The following is a 23,359-nucleotide window of genomic DNA, read 5'->3' as shown; positions in this document are numbered from 1 at the left end:
AAAAGAATGAAGAATGTGCTTGGTTCCAGCCCTGATTCTCTCTTTTCATGTCTATGTAACTTTAATTGTAATAGTCTCCATCATAGCTAAAGAGAGTTGGGTTTAATATTTTATTGTATTGTAACTTAGTGGCACTTCTGGTTTTCATTTGACTCATAATGAACTAAACATGCTTTGGCCTCTGCCTGTTAAAATGTTCTTTTCTTTTCGAGAAAGGGTGCTGCTTATCATATGACCTGAAAGTAATATGAATGAACAATCTAATCAAATTGCCTCTCACTTGGCCACATTAATGTATATTATTTAATATGCTTCAGTTAGCATTTTTAAATATGTTGATGTCGCTGTATGTAGCCTGTTTATAGCCAAAAGACATGTTGGCTAGGTCAGTTTGAAGTTTCTTACAATACAGACAAAAAGTTCCAGATTTGTGTATCTGGAATTTCTAGAAACCAAAATAATGAAGGTCAAGCACAGGCCAAAGATTTCCCTTGTCATTATTGGTTAAATACCTTGTACCATTGTATTACAACATCTCTGTAAGACAGCCAGAAAATTGGGGAGGACTGAGAGGTATATCAAGTTTAACTAGCAAATTTAGTTATCACTGGTACCTGCAAATATTGCCCCCCCAAAACAAACAAAAAGAAAACAAGCCACCTCTGCTACTACCAAAAAACATAGAAGTTTCTAGAGGGGTCACTTTAAGTATCCAGGATCAGCAAGTAAGCATCTTGTGAAAGAAAAGGAGTAGAAGTAATTTCAGACAAGTCTAAAATGTGAGCTACCTAAATTTCAGGCCTCCTTAAGATAAATAGCTCAGAAGGTATTGAAATATTGGGAGTCTGTCTTCAAAGAATAGCATATGTGTTTAATTAAAATAAAGGAGGTATTTAGTGCTGTTTGTTCTTAGAATATGAATTTCTTTTTAAAAAATATTTTTTTTAATTTTTTAAATGTTTTATTTATTTCTAGGAGAGAGAGAGACAGCATGAGCAGGGGAGGGTCAGAGAGAGAGGGAGTCACAGACTCTGAAACAGCCTCCAGGCTCTGAGCTGGCAGTCAGCACAGAGCCCGACGTGGGGCTCGAACCCACAAACCGCGAGATCATGACCTAAGCGAAAGTCGGACGCTTAACCGACTAAGCCACCCAGGCGCCCCTAAAAAAATTTCTTAATGTGTTTTATTTTTGAGAGAGAGAGAGACAGAGCATGAGCGAGGTAGGGGCAGAGAGAGGGGGAGACAGAATCTGAAGCAGGCTCCAGGCTCCCAGCTGTTAGCACAGAGCCCGACGTGGGGCTCAAACTCACCACCTGTGAAATCATGACCCGACTGAAGTCGGACACTTAACGGACTGAGCCACCTAGGCGCCTCTAGAATACGAATTTCTTAAGGACTCAGCCTATTCCCTTGAGGAAACAACCACCACTGAATATCCTATGCAAAAATGTAATTAATATCTTTGTTTACTAATAACACTTTAGTGAAATTAGTTGGAAAAATAATTGTGTTGTTTTTCTTTAANACCGTTAAAAAAAAAAAAAAAAAGACGGTCAAATGCTGTCAGCACCTTTTTTTTCCCCAGTAGGTGGGTCAAGCAAAATGACAGAAATCCTATTATTTGCTGGATTAGTTTATTTAACGCTATTTTTTGAAATTAGGGATGCTTCTAGTTGTACTGTTTTCTTTGTATTATTATTGCATAATTAAAATTCGCTGATGAGTTTGGCTCTGCTTTTTTTCTTTTCTTTTTTTGTTTTTTTTAACTCAGGCCGCCGACACTTTCATGCATCCCAGTGCCCCAGACCCACAAGCCCTGTTTCTACAGACAGCAACATGAGTGCTGCCGTAATGCAGAAGGCCAGGCCAGCCAAGAAGCAAAAGCACCAGCCAGGACATCTGCGCAGAGAAGCCTACACAGATGGTAAGTCCATTGAAACGCATGAAAACATCTATGAATCTCACCCATTTTCCCTGGCTCTCTATGACTGGAAAATGCGTCCACCGGCATTAGAACTTACATTAAAAATTCATTAACGGTAAGCTGCATCTTCCTTATAGAAATGATGGACTTTCGTATCTCGTCAGGCATCTCTAGTACTGCTAACGAGACGGTTATTTAAGAAACGAGAAATACACTTTACTTTCAATATTTGTAAGAGGTTATTTTGTAGTTGTGAACAAACAAACGTTACTGCAGTTGAAGTAATGACAGAGAATCAACCTTCATCACATTCACTGATACATCTTCCAACGTGCCCTCTCTTTTGCTTTGCTTTTGGAATGTTGCATTCAAGTAGAAAACAATAAACGTGTTTGAATGTTAATTCTAACTATAGTGGTGTTAGTTTATTTTGTGCACCGAAAGGCAAATCCAATCATCTTCCTTCGTGCCTTCACATACAATATCGACTCCCTCTGAAGAGGTAACGCTTGTATTCTCAAGGGAGCACAAGAGAATAATGCAAACATTATGATGTTGTCTAGAGAAAGCCTTTAATGAAAGTGCCTCAGGTGGCCCAGCATTTATTAAACCGCCACCTTCTCGTTTTATAAACAACCCCAAGGGCTTTGTTGGAAATTCATGTAAGATAAATTCTCTCAGACTCACCCATCTTGTCAAGTTTGCTAAATTTGCTAAAGGGGTGGGGGAAGAAGGGTGTCACGGACATTGTCCCCCACCTCCTGGTCCTCTCTAACCACAATCTGATTAGGACTTTCATTACCAGTCAGCAATTTTTCAAAAAGGGCACCATTTGCCATTATCATATGAAAGCCTAATATTATAGATCCTTATCCAAGGTTACAAGGAGGGTTTTCTGAGGCACTTCTGCCTGTGATTCCTGCCACTTGACAGAAAAATTTAATACAAAGCTCACAGCATGATGAGCACACGTAATTTTGCAATGAGTGGCTGTCCATGCTATTATCTGTACTTTATTCAGAGTATTTTCTCTCCCTAGCATCTATCTGATATTAGACTACATTAAATACTGCCATGACACAGCGCACCTGGGCCTCCTGGCTTCTGCCCAGGACTCTTTTGTCAGTGAAACTGAGCTGTCAGAATATTATCTGATTTTGAAGGGTTATTACAGTGGCTTTGTGCCTGTTTGCCCCTATGAAGGGACAAACACTAGGTGTAAATCCCCAAACTCTATCGGCAGTTTTACATTTATGGGACCCCTGTAATGGCATTTTACAAGTTTTATGGCTGTCCTATCAGTTTTTATTATCTGGGAGAGAGTGCGCCTGACTGAAAGACTGGTCAAACTCAAACCTTGATGTGAACACATCTACACAGAATCCATAAGGGAGAAAATCTGGCCTACAGCTTTGCGTGGCTCTCTCCACCTTCTTTATGCTTGTTTTGAGGGACTTCTAGGGCTGAGGGTTGCTTTTCCAAAATGCTTTAAACCATGTGAACGTGCCAAGGTAAAGGACATGGTATCACAGTTACAGACTACACTATGCTTGAAAATTGTGATCTGTATTTATTGTTCCACATTCTGTAGTACGTTTTTCAAAGTGCTTAATAATTACATGTGAATTCTAACTCCTCCCTCAATAGCAACTGTTAAACTGAAAGATGAAACACCGAAGTTATTTTTTCCAGGTTAATTTTAGAATATTAAAGAACACTGAAATAGGTAAAGCCAAAAAGTTAATTTGAAGTGTTATTTGGATTTTTCATTGTTTATTTCACAAAAGCAATTATGCTGCATTATCATAGGATATAAAGTCATGTAGAAGCCAATAATTATTTTCCCAGAGTCATAAAAATAGATAAAATGAGGAGAGATGACTAAAGTTATTTTTAAAATTTTAACTTTAACTTCCTTTCAGCATTTTGATAACCATCTGTCTCTTAGTTATGTTTATTGTACCAAAAAGTCTTGAGTTTAATTCTGGATACTTTCTGATCCGATGAAGAAAAAAATACCAAAATATGTGTGTTACTTTATACATATCCCACAATACATATTGATTAAGTAAAATCAAGTAAATGCAAATACTTCTTTATGCATCAAATAAGAGAAATGCACAGATTCTTGTTAGCAGTGGTTATGACATGGAAACCAAAGTCATTTTCTCAAAATATTACACTACATTTTTTGAAAAATAAATCATAGACTATTTCATAAAGAAACTCAGTGGCAAACACAATTTGTACAACTTATTCAGAAAGAGAAAGGGGAAGGGAGAAGAAAGAACTTAAAGAGTTGCCAGTTGTTAAAATGTGCATTACACATGGGGTGCGTGGGTGGCTCAGTTGGTTAAGCATCCGACTTAGGCTCAGGTCATAATCTCCTAGTTTGTGGGTTCAAGCCCCGCATCAGGCTCTGTGCTGACAGTTCAGAGCCTGGAGCCTGTTTCTGATTCTGTATCACCCTCTTTCTCTGCCCCTCACCTGTTTAATCTCTCTCTCTCTCTTATAAAAATAAACATTAAAAAATTTTAATGTGCATTAAACATATTAGTAAGACATGGAGGGTTTTTCTTTTAATTTTTGTTTTTTGATGGTTAAAATCTTAACTCTGATGGATGAGTTTGATGACTATCAATAGAGTTCTTTTATTAACTATTTTCAGAATATGGTATATCAGCTTTAAGTTTGCAACATCTTTACTTTGTAAAATATGGTTCAAATTATGTACTTGCTTCGTAGAACTTTTGTAAACTATATAAAGAAGACTAAAGAGTGGCTGTGTCTGAGCTGATGAAGAGTAGTTTGTTATGATCATTGTCAGTCAGCAGCTATATTAGTTTTCTAGGGCTGACATAACAAAGTGCTATAAACTAGTGGCTTAGATGATGGAAGTTTATTTCCTCACAACTTTGGAGGCTACAAGTGCAAGGTCGAGGTGTCAGCAGGGTTAGTTTCTTCTGAGGCCTCTCTCCTTGGCTTGTAGAGGACCTCATTTTACTTTACCTCCTTAAGGATCCTGTCTCCAAATACAGTCTCAATCTGAGGCACAAGGGGTTAGTGTTAAAACATGTGAATTTTGAGGGGACACAATTCAGCCTCTAATAGCCCTTGAGCCTCCTGATGGCACACGCCACTGTGGCCATACCTTACTCTGTACCCCCATAGAGACCTGGGGAGTACTCAGTGCCCAGCAGAGTACTGTATACTGTAGTCACAGTGACAGGCAGATTCTATTCATTTATTTCATATTTGCCGCTTACAAGTTTCACCCAGATGAAGGGTAGGATTAAAATATATGAATATTTATCAGTCAGAGTCTTCGCGAGTTAAAGCCAAGCATAAGTGCATTTCTAGGACCTTCTAATAGATTCTTCCCACCCCCTCTTTTCAACCCTTTTGATGCATTTACATACTTGATTTAAAAACCAAATCTACATTATTTCTCTAGCCCTACTTTTCATAAATTATAAATTCACCACCCTCTTTGGAATGATGTTATTTTGACTTGATTTATCATTAATTACAAGGTCTTAGGACTTTAAGCAGTTAAGTAAATAGAGTGATCTCCATAGCGAGTTAATGCTGGCAGAAACTGTCTACATGCACATGCTCTTACATATTCCTTTATACACGTTATGCTGGCACTTGGAAAGTATTGTAAAAAGAATGATGTTTATATGATTATATAAAGAGCCTGTACATACATATAACACGTGCATGATCCTGTTTGTTACTCGTGGTATGAACTGCGTGAAAGTACTATTTGTCACTTTGTGAAACGTAGAATCGTTCATACGATAATAATCCTTGCTTTGACTCAATAATTATTTTACAATACCTAAAAAAAATTGTATTTGATAACCTATGGTATAAGAAGTAAAGCCTCCAAGCATTTACCTCTCATTGTCAATTAGACACAGAAGCATTTGTATATAGGAAGTTAGAATTCTTAAAATTACCACTGGGTTTTCTTCTCATTTTCTACCTGTGTCATAGAGCATCTGGAAATAGATGGAGTCTCGAGAGTCATATATTCCCAAGATTTTGTAGATCTTATAGTAGTGGTAATTATCAGCTTTGGTATCTGATGAGCCCAGGCATTTTATGATTCCATGATAGTGGCAGTTCCTTTGTGCCAGCTTGATAATCCTTTGTAGTTCGGGGTTTAAGTCTACAACAAGGAGATGGTGCAGAAGTGAGCCTGAAGCCACTCACTCCATCTGCTGCCAGGTGTGCTCTCAGATTTTCCACCTTTTTCATTGCCGGTCCCAGGCTCAGATTGAACGTAGAACGCTCTACCTTGGGTCTCTTGCCTTTGAGCTCCTCAGGACAGTCTGCTTTTTAACTTATTTTTACAAAGCAAGTAGCAGATGAGGGCAGACTGTCATGAAGGTACCTTTTTTTTATAAGTATTAGTTTTTAAAAAAATCCATTAAAGTAGTGAAGAAGAATCTCAGGCACAATGGTAATATATATTGTAAGGCAAAAAAAATTTTTTTTTTTTATTTAGCAGAATCAGGAGAAAGTTAATGCATTGGCTGTACTTTGACCACCATTTTAGGTAATGTTTAGAGGTTATTTATATGAAACTAGAACATGGTGAGCCAGGAGAACTAAAAACAACAAAAAAAATGCAAGTAAAAGATGGACGGGCCACTTTTCATAATGGAGTCCTAAGTAAAATAGCTGGTAGGAAGGTGGTACCTCAAGATTTCTGCTTTCAGAAACCAATAGAGTGAATTCCAATGCCTTAGTTTTAGCATGTAATGTCAAAATAATATTAGTTAAAAAAAATCTTACAGCTACTTTGGAACAAAGTTTATTAATTCCTTTTTTTAAAAAATGTGAGAATAAGAAACACTGTGTCCTAGAACTCTTAATTTGCTATTATATTAAGAATTTCTAAGACATAACTTTATTATTCAAGAATTTCTCATGCTGGTATATGTACGTGATAGTCAGAACATTGTCAGTAACGGTAAAATACATGGAAACAACCTAAATATTCCTCTGTACAGATTGGCTGAATAAATAATAATATATTCATAAAACAAAGCATTATAAAAAGTTTTGAAAAAAAAGAGGTAGAGTTGTAGGTATGTATAGGGAAATGTATACACTACACAGGTGAAAAAAGTGCAATTCTCCCTATGTCAAAACGAGAGGAAGGCTGTATATTTGCATGTGGTACTTTTTACCACCACACGGGGGAGTAGACTGGCACCGTACAACCCTACGTGTGACCGTTTTATGTTGTCCCTGATGTGAGTGACCAATGATGCAACTTGGTAGGCCTGATTTGTGTGTAGAAGTAATTTCTGGAATGAGCTATACAAAAATATTCAAACTGATTACCTCCACATAATCAATATTGAGGATTTGAAGTGGAGATATATGAGGGGTTGTGCTTTCAAGTTCCTATGGACTTTTGATTTATTTTTAGAGTGTAAATGCATATTTTTGTTGAAAATGTTAACTTTTTAATACTAAGCATTTAATACATGCTTTATAAACACTTTTTAGTTGATTTATTCTATCGTTTAGGTATTCCTCTCCAAAGATGAAAACATTGCCGTATCTGAAGTCATGATTGAAAAAGCCATGCTGATATTTACTAAATCTCTGTACCTCTGGTCTTGACCTCTCTTGAAACTCAGACTTTATGTACAAAAACCTTTTGGACATCTCTGTCTAGGTGCTTCAAAGGCTCCTCCTATTCACTTTTCTAAAACTGAACTCCACCTCTTCCTCTGAGGACCATCTCTTCCCATCCCGTCCTTCCTTATCTTCAGTGAAGTTTCTCTCATCCACCTAGTGAACTGTGGTAAAAAATCAAATGTCATCTTAGAGTCTTTCCTTTCCTTTCCCTGCTATAGTCCGTTGATCATTAAGTGATACTGACTTTTCTTTCTTAACCTCTCTCAGATACATTCCTTCATCTGAACAGCCACCACTACAGTCCCATCCTCTATCATTACTTTCCTGAGCTATTACAAATTGGATTCAAGTCTTTCCTTTTAACGCAGCCTCTATACTAAAGGCAGAACAACCGAAAACTAGAATCTCTTCATATTCTTCTAACTTACCAACTATTATTAGGATATCTGTTTCTGTTCCCTAAAATGTACATCGGAGTCAAAGATAGCACCCCTTAAAGAGTATAAATTTTCTAGACATCAAATTTTTACCTACCTTTATCCTTAAGTATGTGTATAAGATGTTGTATTATATATAATGTGTGCATAAAGAATGTCTATAGTGATAGGTCGATGAAATTAACTTCCAGTTATACAAGAGATGATCTGGTTTAAAACCTCTGGGTGCAAATACAAAGTGCAAAGATACCATCAATGGATGGTAGATTATAAACACAAAATAGAATGTAATAATATAAAGAACACCGAGCCAGAAATTAAGAATCTAAGGGCATTGGTCCTAGTTCTGATCATATCTAGATTTGAGATTGAAAAGTTAAAGTCCATGTGTTCAAAGTACCCTTTTACAGAATGAGAAGGGATTTAGGCTAGATTAGAGATGGCAAATATGTCTCAACTCAAGTGCCAACCTCAATCAATTTGAAGTGGTTGCCTGAAGAGTAAGGGTATGCATTTGGGACTAGCCACATTTTGCTGAAATCAATTAAGAAGGCCTGTCGTGGTTGGGGGAGAGACCGTTTGAGCACATATGCCCATATTAGATATCCCGTGACTAGGTAATCTCTAAGTCCCAGCTCTGTGATTCACTATTTTTGTGCTGTATAACAACGAGAATAGATTGAAATTTTTGATCTTCTTGTTCCTTGGTTGCCTTCAATTGTTCTAGTTCATTTAAGATATATTACCTCACAATTGAATGTGATTCCAATGATAGTACTAATATGGAAGTGGAAGTGGAAGACTTTTACAGTATTTTAAATATTTCTTTCTAGATCTTCCACCTCCTCCGGTGCCACCACCTGCTATAAAGTCACCCACTGTCCAATCCAAGGCACAGCTGGAGGTACGACCTGTAATGGTGCCCAAACTACCTTCTGTAGAAGCAAGAACAGACAGATCATCAGATAGAAAAGTAGGCAGCTACAAGGGGAGAGAAGTATTGGATGGACGACAAGCTACAGATATGAGAACAAATCCAGGTGATACCAGAGAAGCACAGGAACAGCAAAATGATGGGAAAGGACGAGGAAACAAGGCAGCAAAACGCGACCTTCCACCAGCAAAGACTCACCTCATTCAAGGTACTGATACATTCATACAGCAAATAAATATAGATTGAACGTATGTTTGCGAGTTACACTGTAGGTTCTCTTGGGCCATATGAAAAGTGGTAAGATTTAGAAATTTGCTCTCTAATAGAGGAGACAAACATGGACTCAAATAATTATAATGTAATTGAATTAAATGCATGACATTATATAAGACTTCCTTGGAGACGTGTCAGTTGAGTTGGGTTTTAAGGGAAAGCATGATCTCAACATGTTTACCAGAGAGAAGGGGATAGCAGGCAAAGGAAATAAATGGATAAAAAACATGTAGATGTAAAAAAACTATGTTTGGGAGAACTTTGATTTCCAGTTTGGCCAGAGAATAGGGTGCTTGAGACTAGGCACAATCAGTGAAAGATAAAAGTCGAGAGGTGGTTGGGCCAGATTGGGAAGGCTGGGAATATGACTCTAGACTGTGAGATTTATGATACGGTCCATGGTGAGCCAGCAAAGAATTTTGAGCAAGAAATGACAGAATCAGATTTTTAGAAAAAGAATTGGCAGCACTCTGTAATGAAGGAAGAGAGTGGAATCTAGGAGATTAAGGTGCCAGATCACTGTAAAATATCTAGGTGTAAAACATGAAAACAGTGAATTAAAATAGGTATGCGGGGAAAAATAAAAAAGGAGAGAACAGCCTCCACTGGCATGTCAGAGTTGGAACCGATAGGAATTGGTGACTAATAGAAAGTAGAAAAATAGAATGAAATTATGGAATAAAGCAGAGCTTCCTCAAATGCTAATTAGATGGCCCTGCTGACTAGTGGAACATAATTGTACTAACCAATGTAGGAAAACAAAACAAAACAGAAAAGATTTCTAAGGGAAAAGAATTTCAGTGTTGAATGGATTAAGGTGCTGACAAGAACACAGATATGAAGAAAATCAGTAAGACTTTAGAGAACTGAGTTTAAAGATCAGGAGAAAGGTTGTGAGTAGAGAGTGGATTTTAGAAACGTCAACACAGAGTATAAAATCGTGTGAATTGCAAAGGCTACATTATCAGCAGTGATGTATCGGTTAATGCTGAGCAATGAATTCTCTGGGAGGAAAGCAGAGCAACACCCTAATTTGTGGCCATTTGCTTACTTCTGTTGGGTAGTCACTCCCAAGGTGGCTGGTTTTGAGCTGCTAATACGAAGTCCGTGAATGTGGAACTGGGAAGGCCTGGGGACTCTTCTTTTTCTGAGAACGTGTGAGCCATCTTCAATGCACCAATACGCAGCAGTGGTTAGATTTAAAGATTAGGCCCAAGAATGACTTTTTATAGTGGAAACTGAGATGGATCCACCCAGAGATCTAAAATAATCAAGATCTCCGAGCCAGAGAAAATAGTTTCCTAGAAAGAATGGAAGAGGAAATTTTAAGATAGGATGAAATCTAAAATGCCACACAGAAATGAGTTGGATATCAACAGGAGGTGGGGGTTGGGGAGAGAATGCCCGCAGATTTTGCAGTATGTTATTTGTGGGTGGTATTAGAGGACCTAATTTTAGTAGTGTAGTCAGAATAGATGCCAGACTCTAGGGGGTTGTAAAGTAAATGGACACCGTGGAAGGGAAGTGATGAGCTCTTTTCAGACGGCTGGGAAGAGAGAGAGGTTGGGAGCAAGTCTTCCAGGAAGGCAGAATTTGTAGCATAGTGCTTTAGGGTAGTGTTTTGAGCATTAGTATAGACTAAGGAAAAGAAACCATTTAGGAGAAAGAAATAGAGTAAAGGGAAGATTGATCAGAGTCAAAAGAGAGTGGTAGGGTAATGAATCTTAGAAGTCAGTGCAACTACTGCTGTATTTTAATAGATATGTTTTGGTGTAATTACACATCAGACTCTTACTCTGTTTATTATGGGCACTCGGTCATTAGCAACTTCCTCTCAAAATGGGAGTCAGTTTCACTCTCTTGTGTGGCAGGAAGCCTGAACTCCTAACCCAGGCACGGAATCAGCAGCAAAGTGAGGAATGAAACTGCATTTCAGGCGGAGGCCCCCACTATATGAGTACAAAGTACTTGGTCGTGTTATTACCACAATCCAGAGTTGAAAAACTTAGCTTACTTTTTATCAGTTAAGCAAAAGGTGAACTGACTGTGACTTTTTTTATCCATTCTATACTCCAAGAAGTGACTTATAAATAAAAAGTCATGACATAAATTATGAGGTTTATATGTGGCCTAAAAGTATAAACCAATTTGCTGCTACAAGTGAGCTTCCTCCAAAGCAGGTGGGATTCTTTAGGGAAAAAAAAAAAATTTACAAACGTGGAAAGATCTTGGTGTTTACAGAATTAGAACAAAGAGATGAAATTATTTTATCTATATTTAGAGTTTTAAGAAGTTGTCCTTTATCATATAAAAATATTTCTAACCAAAGAACTATTGCTGAAACTATTAATTTAGAAACAAGGGAGCCTGTTTCATGGAGAGCACCGAGCTACACTGACCAGATTATTATTTTATGTCTTGCCTTCCCAAATTCATATTTGAACCATAACTCTGTGTATATATGTTATTAAGTGATCATTTCTATGCATTGCTATAATTCGCACCTTCATAATTCAGTTGACATTATTTAAAATGAAAGAGGCACCCTGATTTACATGTGTAATAAATGGTCATTTTTAATTAAAGAGAGTAGTCTTTTGGACTTGAATGACTGATTTTTTTGCTAACATTTACCTCAATTAGTTCAATTTATTTCTACATATATCAAACATCCACTGTGTTGTAAAGCATTGTAGTGGTCTTGAGATTTATGTGTAAGTATGAACCTTGATCTCAAGAAGTTTATAGTCAGAGATGGAGACAGGTAATCTATGGATTCACAGATGTATTATATTTGGTACAACGTTTATGATGCCGTGATATTTGAGAGTCTAGAGAAGGAATAGTTAGCTCAGTCTTCTGGGGATATAAGATAGAAAAAGACTTCTTGATCTTTCCTGGTGGAAGTGACACATAAGCTGAGGGATTGGGTGGGTGGAATTTAACTTGAGTGAGAAGAGTGGATAGATTGTTCTGGCAGAGAAGCTCAGCGTGAAAAGCTTTGAGGTACATTGAGGAGATTATAAGGCATTCAGTGTGACTAGACAGTAAAGGTGGGCAAAGGAGAAGGTCTTATATTTATGTATTTATTTATTTTCGTATAACTTAGTGTCATATTGGCTTCCATACAACACCCAGTGCTCATCCCAACACGTGTCCTCCTCAGTGCCCATCACCCACTTTCCAAAGGGGAAGCTCTTGAGGTAAAATGTAAATTTAAGTCATAGAATACCTATAGTTCCTATAAGAAGGCAGCTGAGTGAATATGTTTTAGAGAGGGATAACTCAAGACACAGAGATCTATTAGAAGATATTTACAACTACTGGACAGGAGATGTGGAGAATATAAACCAGGCCATAGGAACAGAGATGAGCGATTGGGAAAATTCAAGATTAACATTTTTTGTGTTAAAAGTCAGTCTCATCTGGGTATATTTGAATGTGTGGAAAAAGTACATTTAAGGAGTGCCAGAAGGTTGTTGGAAGGCAGGGAAAACTAAAATGATTTCAGTTTTCTATCTTTGTTTTCTTAACAATGAGTGTTGTCATTAACTATATTACAGAAGACAAGGTGGGAAAAAAGTGGACATGATGAAGTCAGCATTCAACATAGTGAGTTTGAGGGATGCTAGAGGAAGTAGAAGTATTCAACATAGTTCAAAAATTGGAAATATAAATTAATGATTTATCATGATAAAATAGTAATCAAATCCACTCATTTATTTACTCAAAACTATTTATCAGTGACCTGTTATATGTCAAGCTGAGAGTATATCAAAACACAAAGCACACAAAAATAGCTGCCCTCATGACAGTCACATTCTAGAAAAGGTTACAATCTGTGAGACTGGATGAAATTACCCAACGTGAGTGGGGAAAAAATGTGTATATACACTCTAGGGTAAAAGTGGACATCCACAGGGCATCTACATGTGAGAGAAGAGCCCACAGAAGACTACCCAGGAAGGGAAGAGAACTAGAAGCTGGGAATAGTGATGTTTAAATTGATAGTGGTTTCCAGATGAAGATAGTGAGAAGTCCAGACACATAAGGGCTGAAACATGGTTAGTGATATCAAAGTCAACAGTGAATTTTCTGTCCCAGTGTAGTCATACATAGATTTCAGTGGGATTCGAGTAAATGGGAGTTGTGTCTACCACTCTTGTGTCTAAATTTAAGAAGCTTTGCTGAGCATTAAGGACAGGAAGAAGGTATTGATTCATGTAGAGCGCAGGCTTAACAGGAAAGTTTTTGGCAAGAGTCAGATTTTATATTGTAGTTTGACCAAAATTGTGGTCAATGGAAAAAAAAAAAAAAAAGATTGACAAAACAGGGACAGAAGATGAAGGTCACATGAGTTCCAGGGCTAGGAGGCAAGGGTGCGGAAACAGTGGTCTTCACGGACCATGAGATCCCAGCGAGTCAGAACCTGGATGATGGGTAGAAGTAGTGGTGAGTAGAATGGGTGGAGAAAGGTGCCATCAAGGAGGACTAAACAGGTGACATAAGTAGGCTGGTCGGCCCTCCCAGGAAGAGAATGTTTTGTGCAATTGTTTAGGGCATATTGACTTAGAACTGGTGCTTGTTGGGATAGAGACAAGCCTTCCTCATTCTACCGGAGAGAACTTGTGTGGGAATCTCAGGGGAAATCATTCAGGCAGCGTGGACAGAAAAAGAAGCATTTGGCGGGGGAGGGGAAATGAGTAAAGAAGAGTTGGTTTTCATGTGTTTGGTGTCCAAAGGGTGGAGTGGACAGGCTTTGGAGGGAAGTGAGCAACTGATGGATGCATCAATATAAGCAACGCCAAATTTAAAGCAGTAAGAAGATAGAAATTCAGAAGATGGCGTTTAATTAGAGTGCCTTGTGTTTTGTGCTAGCAACGAAGGCATGCTTCTGAGATTCAAGGTTCCACAGTGTAAATACAATGTTAAGATGGAGGTTATTTGGAAAGTGAACCTGGGCTTCATTCTGCTTTGGTAGTTTGAGGAAACTAGACCTTGTTTTTATCAATGCTTTAAAATGATCCTTCATAATTTGCGTAGGGATTCCACTACCTCCTCTGTTTTTATAGCAACGCTAGAGGCTCCTCTGGGTGTAGATATTATTAATGTTTTTTTTTTAATTTTTAGAAAAGTGGAAACTAAGGCCTAAAATAATTGGGTATCACATAGTGAGGGATAGAACTGGAAGCTAAGTCTGACTCCAGGTTTGCTTTACCTCTTTTGATGATATTGGTCCCAAGTGAGTTTGAGGGAGTCAGGAGCCTGTGAGTGAAACCAGCTTGAATTCCAGCCACTACCAGGAAGACAAAAAGACTTGTTATTTTCATTTTCAGGAGAAAGCTGCCTTTTAATTATTGTTATAAAATGTCCTCACTTATTCCTCAAAAACACTGGCGCTTCCCCATTCAGAACTACAGACATAAGTGATGATACAATGAAAATGCACAATGGTGTTCATATGCATTTACCATATTTCATTACACAGAGGATATTCTACCTTACTGTAGACCTACTTTCCCGACATCAAATAATCCCAGAGATCCTAGTTCTTCAAGCTCAATGTCATCAAGAGGATCAGGAAGCAGACAAAGAGAACAAGCAAATGTAGGTCGAAGAAATATTGCAGAAATGCAGGTTCTTGGAGGATATGAAAGAGGAGAAGATAATAATGAAGAATTAGAGGTATCTATAATTTTTTTTCCAAGTTTCTCAGCATTATGCTAGTTACTAAATGAGCCTTAAATTTAGAAATATCTATCAGGCCACAGAAATGTTACTGTTTTACCACAAAATCTAACGTTAGTGATACCAGAGACTAAACTTCTGTGGATTTAATGATTTTCTTGAAGTGTGTTCCAACATTTTAAATGGTGATAACAGTTTCTTTTTAGATCTAGAGTTCATATTTATCTGCAGATATTCCTATAAGAAATTTATATGGCAAACATGTTGTCAGGAAATAAGAACTATTTCTCTAGATGATAGATTGTATAGTACATTTCTCTAGATAATATATAGTATAAAGACCAGCAAGGTGACAGAGTTATAAGGTTATAAATGGGAGTGCTCAGCCCGTGTTATCTGCCACCCTGTTAATGTCTGGGGTTAACCTAACTGATTGGACCAACTATCTTCCACTTTCACTCTTCTGCAAATGAGAACATGATCCTTGACATTAACATTCCCAGACAAGAACACTTCTTGAGTCAAATATAAACTCCTTCGTTGGAATTTATAGATAGCAATACAAGATAGAATTTGGCAGTAAGTCAAAATAAACCAATTTTAAGACTGTGTTTCCTCCATTTAATAATAATAAATAATAATAATAATAAAACAAGTTGAGGACAAATTTCTCTTCTTACAAATATATTTAATCCCAAGTAGATTGTCAAATGAATGTTCAACTTAAACTTTTAAGGATAGAAGATGACAAATTTTCAGGAATGATATCTAACTGAATCCCCTATAATACGCAAAGCATGTTGATTTTGAATTTTGGAATAAGAAGACTTTCTTCCTTCAATTGTTGTCATGAGAAGTTGTTTTACAAGGTGTGTTTGTCTTTTTAAGTAGAAGAGCTTTTATTCAGGGACAAAAAGTTACCATACATAACTCTAATACTGAAGCCAATAAAATTTGAGCTATAATGTTGAGTAGGGGCAGGGGTAGGTAGAGAACTCCACCTTCTGCTTCCCCTCTCTCCCCTGCACCACATACCCCAGTACTGCGACATGGTGTAGCACACAGGTTGGTGCTTGTAGAGAACAATTGGATTTTCTGTCAAAACCAGCTAAAGACAAATGAATTAGTTGCCATGAGCACTTTCTAACATATGCCAGGGAATGAAGGAAGAAACACAAATTATAAGCCCAAAAACATATACATCCATATAAATATAAGACTGTACTCTAAGATTTATTTTCAAATTTACCCAAAACTTCTCTCTTACAGGAAACTGAAAGCTGAAGACGACCAGAGAGACCTGTGTGATCCAATGTGAAAATTATCACTCAAGATGCCTCTGGTCTGATAACACACGACGCCAGATACAATGTTCAGTGCAATCAGAGTGTAAAAATTGTCATTTTTATTCCTCTTATTGGAATACCATTTTTAAAAATTTTATTGGAGTTTTATTGTTGTTGTTTGATCCTTATCCCTATGAAGAACTTGCCTCTTCCCCTCACTGTTGGAACAAACCTTTATACTTTATTTCTAGCAAGGGAAGTATTTGACTTCTTGCTTCAGTTATCAGCCAGCGAGAGAGAACAAAACTGTTCTTTTGCATTTTGCCCCTGAGATATGGCATTGCACTGCTTATACACCAAGCCAATTTACAGCAAAGTATTGATCAAAGATACAACATTGATTAATCAACCTCATGGCAAGGGCTCTCAAGATATAATCTTTCTATAACCAACTGCTACTGCAAATTAAAACATATTTCATTTTAACACGATTTTAAAGTCAGTCTTTCATACCACCCTCTGCTGGGAGAAAACAAAATGTAATAAATGCAGAACAACCACAAGTCAATTTGAATGGGGGTAGAAATATTGTAAATATATACTCTTTGCAACCCCTGGTGGTACTTTATTTTGTCTTCATTTCAATCACTGAAGTATATTCTTACTGGAAATATACTTTTGGATATGTCGGGATAAGCCAGTGGGATCTCTGGCTGTCTAGTCATTGTCATAAGTAAGCCTAGCAAAAAAACCTTGTTCTATTTTTCAATCAAATGCAATTATAAATGCATATTACAAACAAATGGATGTTTTTTTAATGACCAATTGAATAGGACATCCCTATCTTAACTGGCCTAAATTTCTTCTGGTAGTGTCAGTTCAACTTGCGGAAGTGCCACTTAAGGAAGTTTGATTTTTGTTTTTGTAATGCACTGTTTTTAATCTTTTTTTTTTTTTTTGGTTTTAAAAGCACAATCACTAAACTTTATTTGTAAACCATTGTAACTATTAACCTTTTTTGTCTTATTGAAAAAAGTGTTGAGAAGCGTTTTTAACCTGTTTTGTTAATGCTCTATGTTTGTATTTGGAATATTTGAATGACGACAGGTGGTGAAGTAACGTGCATACTTTATTGTGGGCCGTGAACCCAAAGGTTCTTACTTTTCCTGGACTTAAAGAAAAAACAAAAGGTTTAAGTTTGTTGTGGCCAATGTTGAAACTTATAAGATTTTCTTATAAGCTCAAAGAGAGGCATTACTTGCTTTGAATTGCCAAATGATGCCCTCTGACTGTAGATTTTTATGATCCTTTTTTGTTGCTATATGAATTTCATTGACTTGATAATTGGTGCTATTTGAAGAAAAAAAATGTACATTTATTCATACACAGGTATCAGGCCTGACCCCACTGGAAAACAAAGCCAAACCAAACTGAACCACAAAGAAAAAGCTGGTGTTCACCAAAAACTAAATGTGTTCACTTAGCTAATTTGAAAGTTACATAGAAAGGGTGTGCAGCACTAAGGGAACAATCCATGTGATTAATGTTTTCATTATGTTCATGTAAGAAACCTCTTATTTTTAGCCATAATTTTGCATACTGAAAACCAATAATCAGAAAAGTAATTTTGTCACATTATTTATTAAAAATGTTCTCAAATACGTCATTCTTTCTTGTGTTGATTTCTTTTATTTTTTCATTGTGTGATCAAATTTACTTCATTTAGTCACAAACTTGTGCTGTCTTAACATTTCACCACTGTATTATCAGATGAATAAAAATTCTGTTTTCTGAACGAGGCTTTACTCTTAAGGGAAAATTCTCCTTTTACCCCCTGGAAATTAAGGATATAAGATCAGTCAAGACCTAAAAGTCGTTTGGTCATAGAATAGCGATTTAATATTAAAGATGTACTAAAATGCTTTTTATGTGTATCTGAATTTCACTTGACCTATTTCTGAAATAGGATTCAATGATGATAAATCTGATTTATAAAGTTTGGGCCACTTATGTTCCATCAATAGAAAATTATATTGTCCAAAATATTTATTAGTAATTATCTCCTTTCTTATTTACAAATTCATGTGAAATTTTAACAATTCTATACCTACCACATACTGGGTTAAACATTATTGCCCATGAGATTAAGGCCAGAGTATTCAACTTTGAGTGGAGAGGAACAAGAGAATCTAGTGAAGGTTCTCTCCCTGTGATATATATATATGGTTAAATTTTGTGTTGATCATAATTTGCAAAACTGGGAAAATTTTGGAAAAAAAGAAGGAAGCTATATTTTGAAGTTTAATTTTACAAAAATGATATAATCGCCAGCTTCTGCTTAGATCCATAGGTCAAAAAGTCAGTTCCTAAGCTATTTTAAGGGGAACGTTGGAGAGACATATTTAATGCCTAATTTATCTCTCCTCTTGTGAGGTGACTATAAGTTAGTCTCTATATCGTGTGATATACATATAAATTATGTGAATCGGAGGGCCTGGGTTTGAGTCCCAGTTTGGTCATGAGCTGTGTTTCCTTGGACGTGTTACTTAACCTCTAAATCTCAGGTACTTCACCTGTAAATTCGATGATGCTTACCTCATGGGGCTATTGTCATGATTCAGTTAGTTAATGTTTGTGACACGGACTCTGTAAATGCCCCAAACAACATAAGATACTGTATATACAGACCAAAATCCATTGCACACATTCGATCCTCACTTTTCACACATAGTTTGGTCCTCAGAACTTGCAAAGAGTTAAAAACATATCAAAGTATAAGTGTGGTACAAAGATGGGGGTGGTTCCATTTCCGGTGAGTAAAATACACTGTGAAATTCCTAATCGTGGAATAAATTATTGGTGTTTTTGTATGTTTCCTTGCTTTTGAATTCCACACAGTGGGTGGTGATGTGGCATTTTCAGCACATATATCATAGTTCAGATGCAATGTCAGTTGAGTTTGGAATAACTGTATTAACAAATATTTGGGCTGCTGTTCTGCTCAGTGGCAGAAAAATATCTTCTTCATTTGAGATGAACTCAATTGTATCTGACCTCCTTGGTCATTTCAGATATAAAGTCCAGATTTTCTCTTCCTTGCCCTCTCTATAGGTGGCCTCCAAATTCCCGAGGCTGTAAAAGAGAGAGAGAGAGAGTTGAGAGGAGAGAGACTGCAGTGGGAGCTTTCAACATTTTTGCTCTTGTCCAAGTTTCCAATGGTCTTCGTTTATCAGAACCTTTATACTGTATCTTCCTTTTCCCTACTTTGATGTCCGTTATTCATAGACATTCTCCTGATATTTCTAAGCCTTTGATGTAGGTTGGGTGTAGGGAGCAGGGAATGGGGCTTTCATATGCTCTTCCATGCCATGCTGGGGCTCTGGAGACTTGGGTATGAGGATCCTTCCTTGGGCCTCGCAAGATACTACTATGTCTCTTTAACTGTTTACCATTCAGGCTGTGTACATGTGCGGGTTAGGGGGTGGGTGCGGTGGCTACTTTTGAAATGCAAAGGAAATGAGCCTTAGCCCTAGATCCAGACCACCTATGCTTGAATCCTGACTCCACAAATTATTGGTGGGATTATTAGGAAGATTACTTAGTGAGTCTGCCTTTATATTTGAGTAGTGATATTAAGAATACCTACTTTACAAGGTTGTTTGGATTAAATGAGTTGATATGCGTAAAACACGTGGTAAATGCTCAGGTATCTCTTGGGCCATACTTCCTCTCTGAGTTTGAACTAGAAGGTGCTGCCTAGGTTGCTCTTGCAGACTCCTAAAACTCTACTTGACCAGAGATGAGAGGGCACAAGAATCAGAAACCTCAGTAACACATTCACTGTATCTAATTCTCTCACCTCATATTTAGTTCTGTCTTCCAAATGAGGTGGAGGAGGGAGAGGAGGAGAAGGAGAAGAGAGAGAGGAAAAAGGTGGAAGAGAGAGACAGACTATCATATATATTGCTTGCATGCCAAGTCTTTGGTTTGCAAGACCTTAGCTCTTGCAACTCAGTCTTCATTCTGCTATAAATTTCAAAAATCTATTTTGAAACCGCACAGGGAGTGTTGAATTGCTTTTCTATGGTAATCATTCCTTTGCATTTCTCTGGAAACCATCTGAGGGCAGCATACAGAGAAAGCTCTCTCATCTGCCGGAAGTGGGAAGTGGGATGGTATCGTAGGAAATAGTCTGTAGCAGGTGCAATGTCTGTTAATATTAAACTACACAATCTTGCTACAAAAAAAAAGATATAATTAAACATTAAAAAAGAGGTTACTCTTCAAAAATAGAAATATCTTTTCTCAAATTCTAGTTTTCTCAGCTTATTTCAAGAGAATATAGCAGAAATTTAAAAGAAAAAAGAAAAAAAAAACAGGGATTTGGCACCAGACCAAACTAAATATTGAGCAAAAGAATATAAAGATTACTTTAGTGTTAACAAGTTTGGTTTTTCAGTTTTTTATTTTTTTTGATGTTTATTTTTTGAGAGGGGGAGGGGAAAAGAGAGAGGGAGACAGAGGATCCGAAGCAGACTCTGCATTGAGAGTAGAGCCTGACAAGGGGCTTGACCCACGAACCATGAGACCATGACCTGAGCCGAAGTCGGACACTTAACCAACTGAGCCACCCAGGCACCCCAGTGTTAACAAGTTTTAAGGAGATTTTTTTTTTTTAGAAAAATATGGGCATTGACTCTTTTCTTTTCATAAAGGAGTCTGTAACAGGACTTCCAGCCAAAAGCCTTCAGGACCTCCTGTTTTGGGATCTCTAAACTTGGTTCTGATTTTGGTATTGATGCTCAAGATCTGTTCCCACATATGAAAACATTTTGACCGCAAAGTCCGGTGTCCACTCGTTAAGGTCAGATATTGTCTGTAACACACCAAATTCTGCCTTCTCTACCCAAAATGTGTCATTTTCACCAGTATTTTTATTTTTGTTGTTTCCTCATTTTTATAAAATGACAAAACAAGGAAATATTCAGCTAACCCTGTAGAGGCCAGGACAACCGCACCAAAACAGAGCTGTTGTCTGCTTAGCCCGCAGCGTTTCTGCTGTAATGTGCTTAGTTCAGTTGCTTAAACAATGAACTACACAATGAACAAAAATGTAGTCTATGTGAAAATGGAATGCAAGAAATTCTGTATTTACTCATAAAAGAATTTACTCATATGAAGACTACAAATACATAAAGTTATTTTGAGTTAGCAAGTGGGTTTTTAACCAAATTCTTGACCATTTTCTAGATGAATGAGGGTGTCTGAAAAAGCAAATGTGGCTTTATGTTTCAAAAAGTAGACAGCCCTTTATTTTTAAATGTTCTTGTCATTCTGAACAAGAAGTAGACTTCTTCATTCTGAAGAACGAAGTAGACTAATTAACATTGGGGATGCTATTAGTTTAGAAAGTTACATTGTCTTCTTTCTCTTTCCCTTAGTCCCTGTTTTGAGAGCTAGTGAGAAGGGAGGACAACAATTGAGTATTTAAAAAACATGTTCAAAGATACCTCTTCGGGGCGCCTGGGTGGCTTAGTCAGTTAAGCGTCCGACTTTCACTTAGGTCATGATCTCGCGGTTCGTGGGTTCAAGCACCGCGTCGGGCTCTGTGCTGACTGCCAGCTCAGAGCCTGGAGCCTGTTTCAGAGTCTGTGACTCCCTCTCTCTCTGACCCTCCCCTGCTCACGCTGTCTTTCTCTCTCTCTCTCCTAGAAATAAATAAAACATAAAAAAAAAAAAATTAAAAAAAAAAAAAGATACCTATTCTCCGGAGGCCCTAAGCCTATGTTTCTCAAAGTAATGTCCAAGAATATCTATCTTTTGGTTATGTATGTAAATTCCTGATTCCTGTCCCGATCCCGCTCAATCAGAATCCCAGCAGGCAAGTCCTCATAATTTGCATTTCTACCCTAATATAAATGAAGTATATGTTTCATTGTAATATACCTGAAACTGGAATGAACCTTGGAGTCGACAGTGTCTTTCAATCATTTCAGCCAGGTAATTGTCACAATGTTGTTTTCATGGTCTGCTTTAAAAACAAACAAACAAAAATGTCTCACACAAAGTTGACACTTGTCAAATTTTATTTATGTCATTAACAAGGGAATCAATCAGCAGGAAGACAGCATTTGAAGAACAGTTGTGGAAGTAACTTAAATACGATAGCTTAGTAAGTTACCTTTCTATAGGGCAATGCAAACAAATGTTAATATTTCTGCTGAACTAGAGAATCATGGCACCTATCTTTCTCTTTAGGTTAAATAATCACTAACCTTCAGAGCTACGTAAAATGTGAACCTTTTTCATTTGCAATTAGTCAAAAATATACTTTGATAATTTGCATACTCCCAAAAGAATCAGATGAGGGTCAAACAGTGACTTGGTTTTGTTGGTTTCCCAGGAAGGAGAACCTGCAACAAAGACTCGGACGCAAACAATTTATTTAGGAGGTAATCGCAGGAAGGGGGTTTGGGAGTGTGAGGGAAATGAGAGGGATGTCAACACGGGTCCTTTTAAGTTGGTAAAGATGCCTCCAGTGGTGACTCTACTGGCTCCTATAAGAAGCATACAGAATATGGGGTGCCTGGGTGGCTTAGTTGGTTGAGCGTCCGACTTTCGCTTAGGTCACGATCTCACGGTTCGTGGGTTCGAGCCCCGCGTCGGGCTCTGTGCTGACTGCCAGCTCAGAGCCTGGAGCCTGTTTCAGTCTGTGTCTCCCTCTCTCTCTGACCCTCCCCTGCTCACACTGTCTCTCTCTCTCTCTCCTAGAAATAAATAAAACATTAAAAAAAAATATTTATAAGAAGCATACAGAATACTTCCCTGAATCCTACTCCAAAGGACAGGTACCTGGAACATTATCAGCTTACTCCTAGTTCCCCGTTAGTTGCAAGTTGCTGGTGGGATAGGGGTGGGGTGGGCAGGGGAGTTATTCTCAAGCACTGGAGCAGACCAAGTGGGAGTAGAAGACCCAGAAGCAGAAAGTGGGCATGCTCTATGACAGTTTTCTGAGATGGGAAAGTGCTAAGAGGTAAGTCTGATTGTCTCCAAGAAGAGAGGTGTCAGCCACAGCAGAGTCTGCAAAGCCACATATGTACCACAAGCAGGATTACTGCAGATGGTTTAACATGGTATCGAAAATCAAGCAATC

General features: G+C 37.5%; 1 protein-coding gene across 1 annotated transcript in view; it reads left to right on the top strand.

Annotated features, from left to right (window-relative positions):
- Positions 1–17,835, top strand: part of ROBO1 (roundabout guidance receptor 1) — a 405,997-nt gene extending 388,162 nt beyond the window's left edge. The window contains exons 26-29 of the mRNA XM_077750042.1: positions 1,772–1,924; positions 8,859–9,167; positions 14,721–14,917; positions 16,190–17,835. Coding sequence (XP_077606168.1) covers positions 1,772–1,924; positions 8,859–9,167; positions 14,721–14,917; positions 16,190–16,204 — 674 coding nt within the window. The 3' untranslated portion in view covers positions 16,205–17,835. The remainder of the gene's footprint in view (positions 1–1,771; positions 1,925–8,858; positions 9,168–14,720; positions 14,918–16,189) is intronic.
- The last annotated feature ends 5,524 nt before the right edge of the window (positions 17,836–23,359 follow it).

This window comes from Crocuta crocuta, unplaced genomic scaffold (assembly GCF_008692635.1).
Source record: "Crocuta crocuta isolate KB4526 unplaced genomic scaffold, BGI_CrCroc_1.0 scaffold545, whole genome shotgun sequence".
Classification (NCBI taxonomy): Eukaryota; Metazoa; Chordata; class Mammalia; order Carnivora; family Hyaenidae; genus Crocuta; species Crocuta crocuta.
Note: the sequence above shows the minus strand (reverse complement) of the source record. Positions and strands in the feature narration are given on the sequence as shown.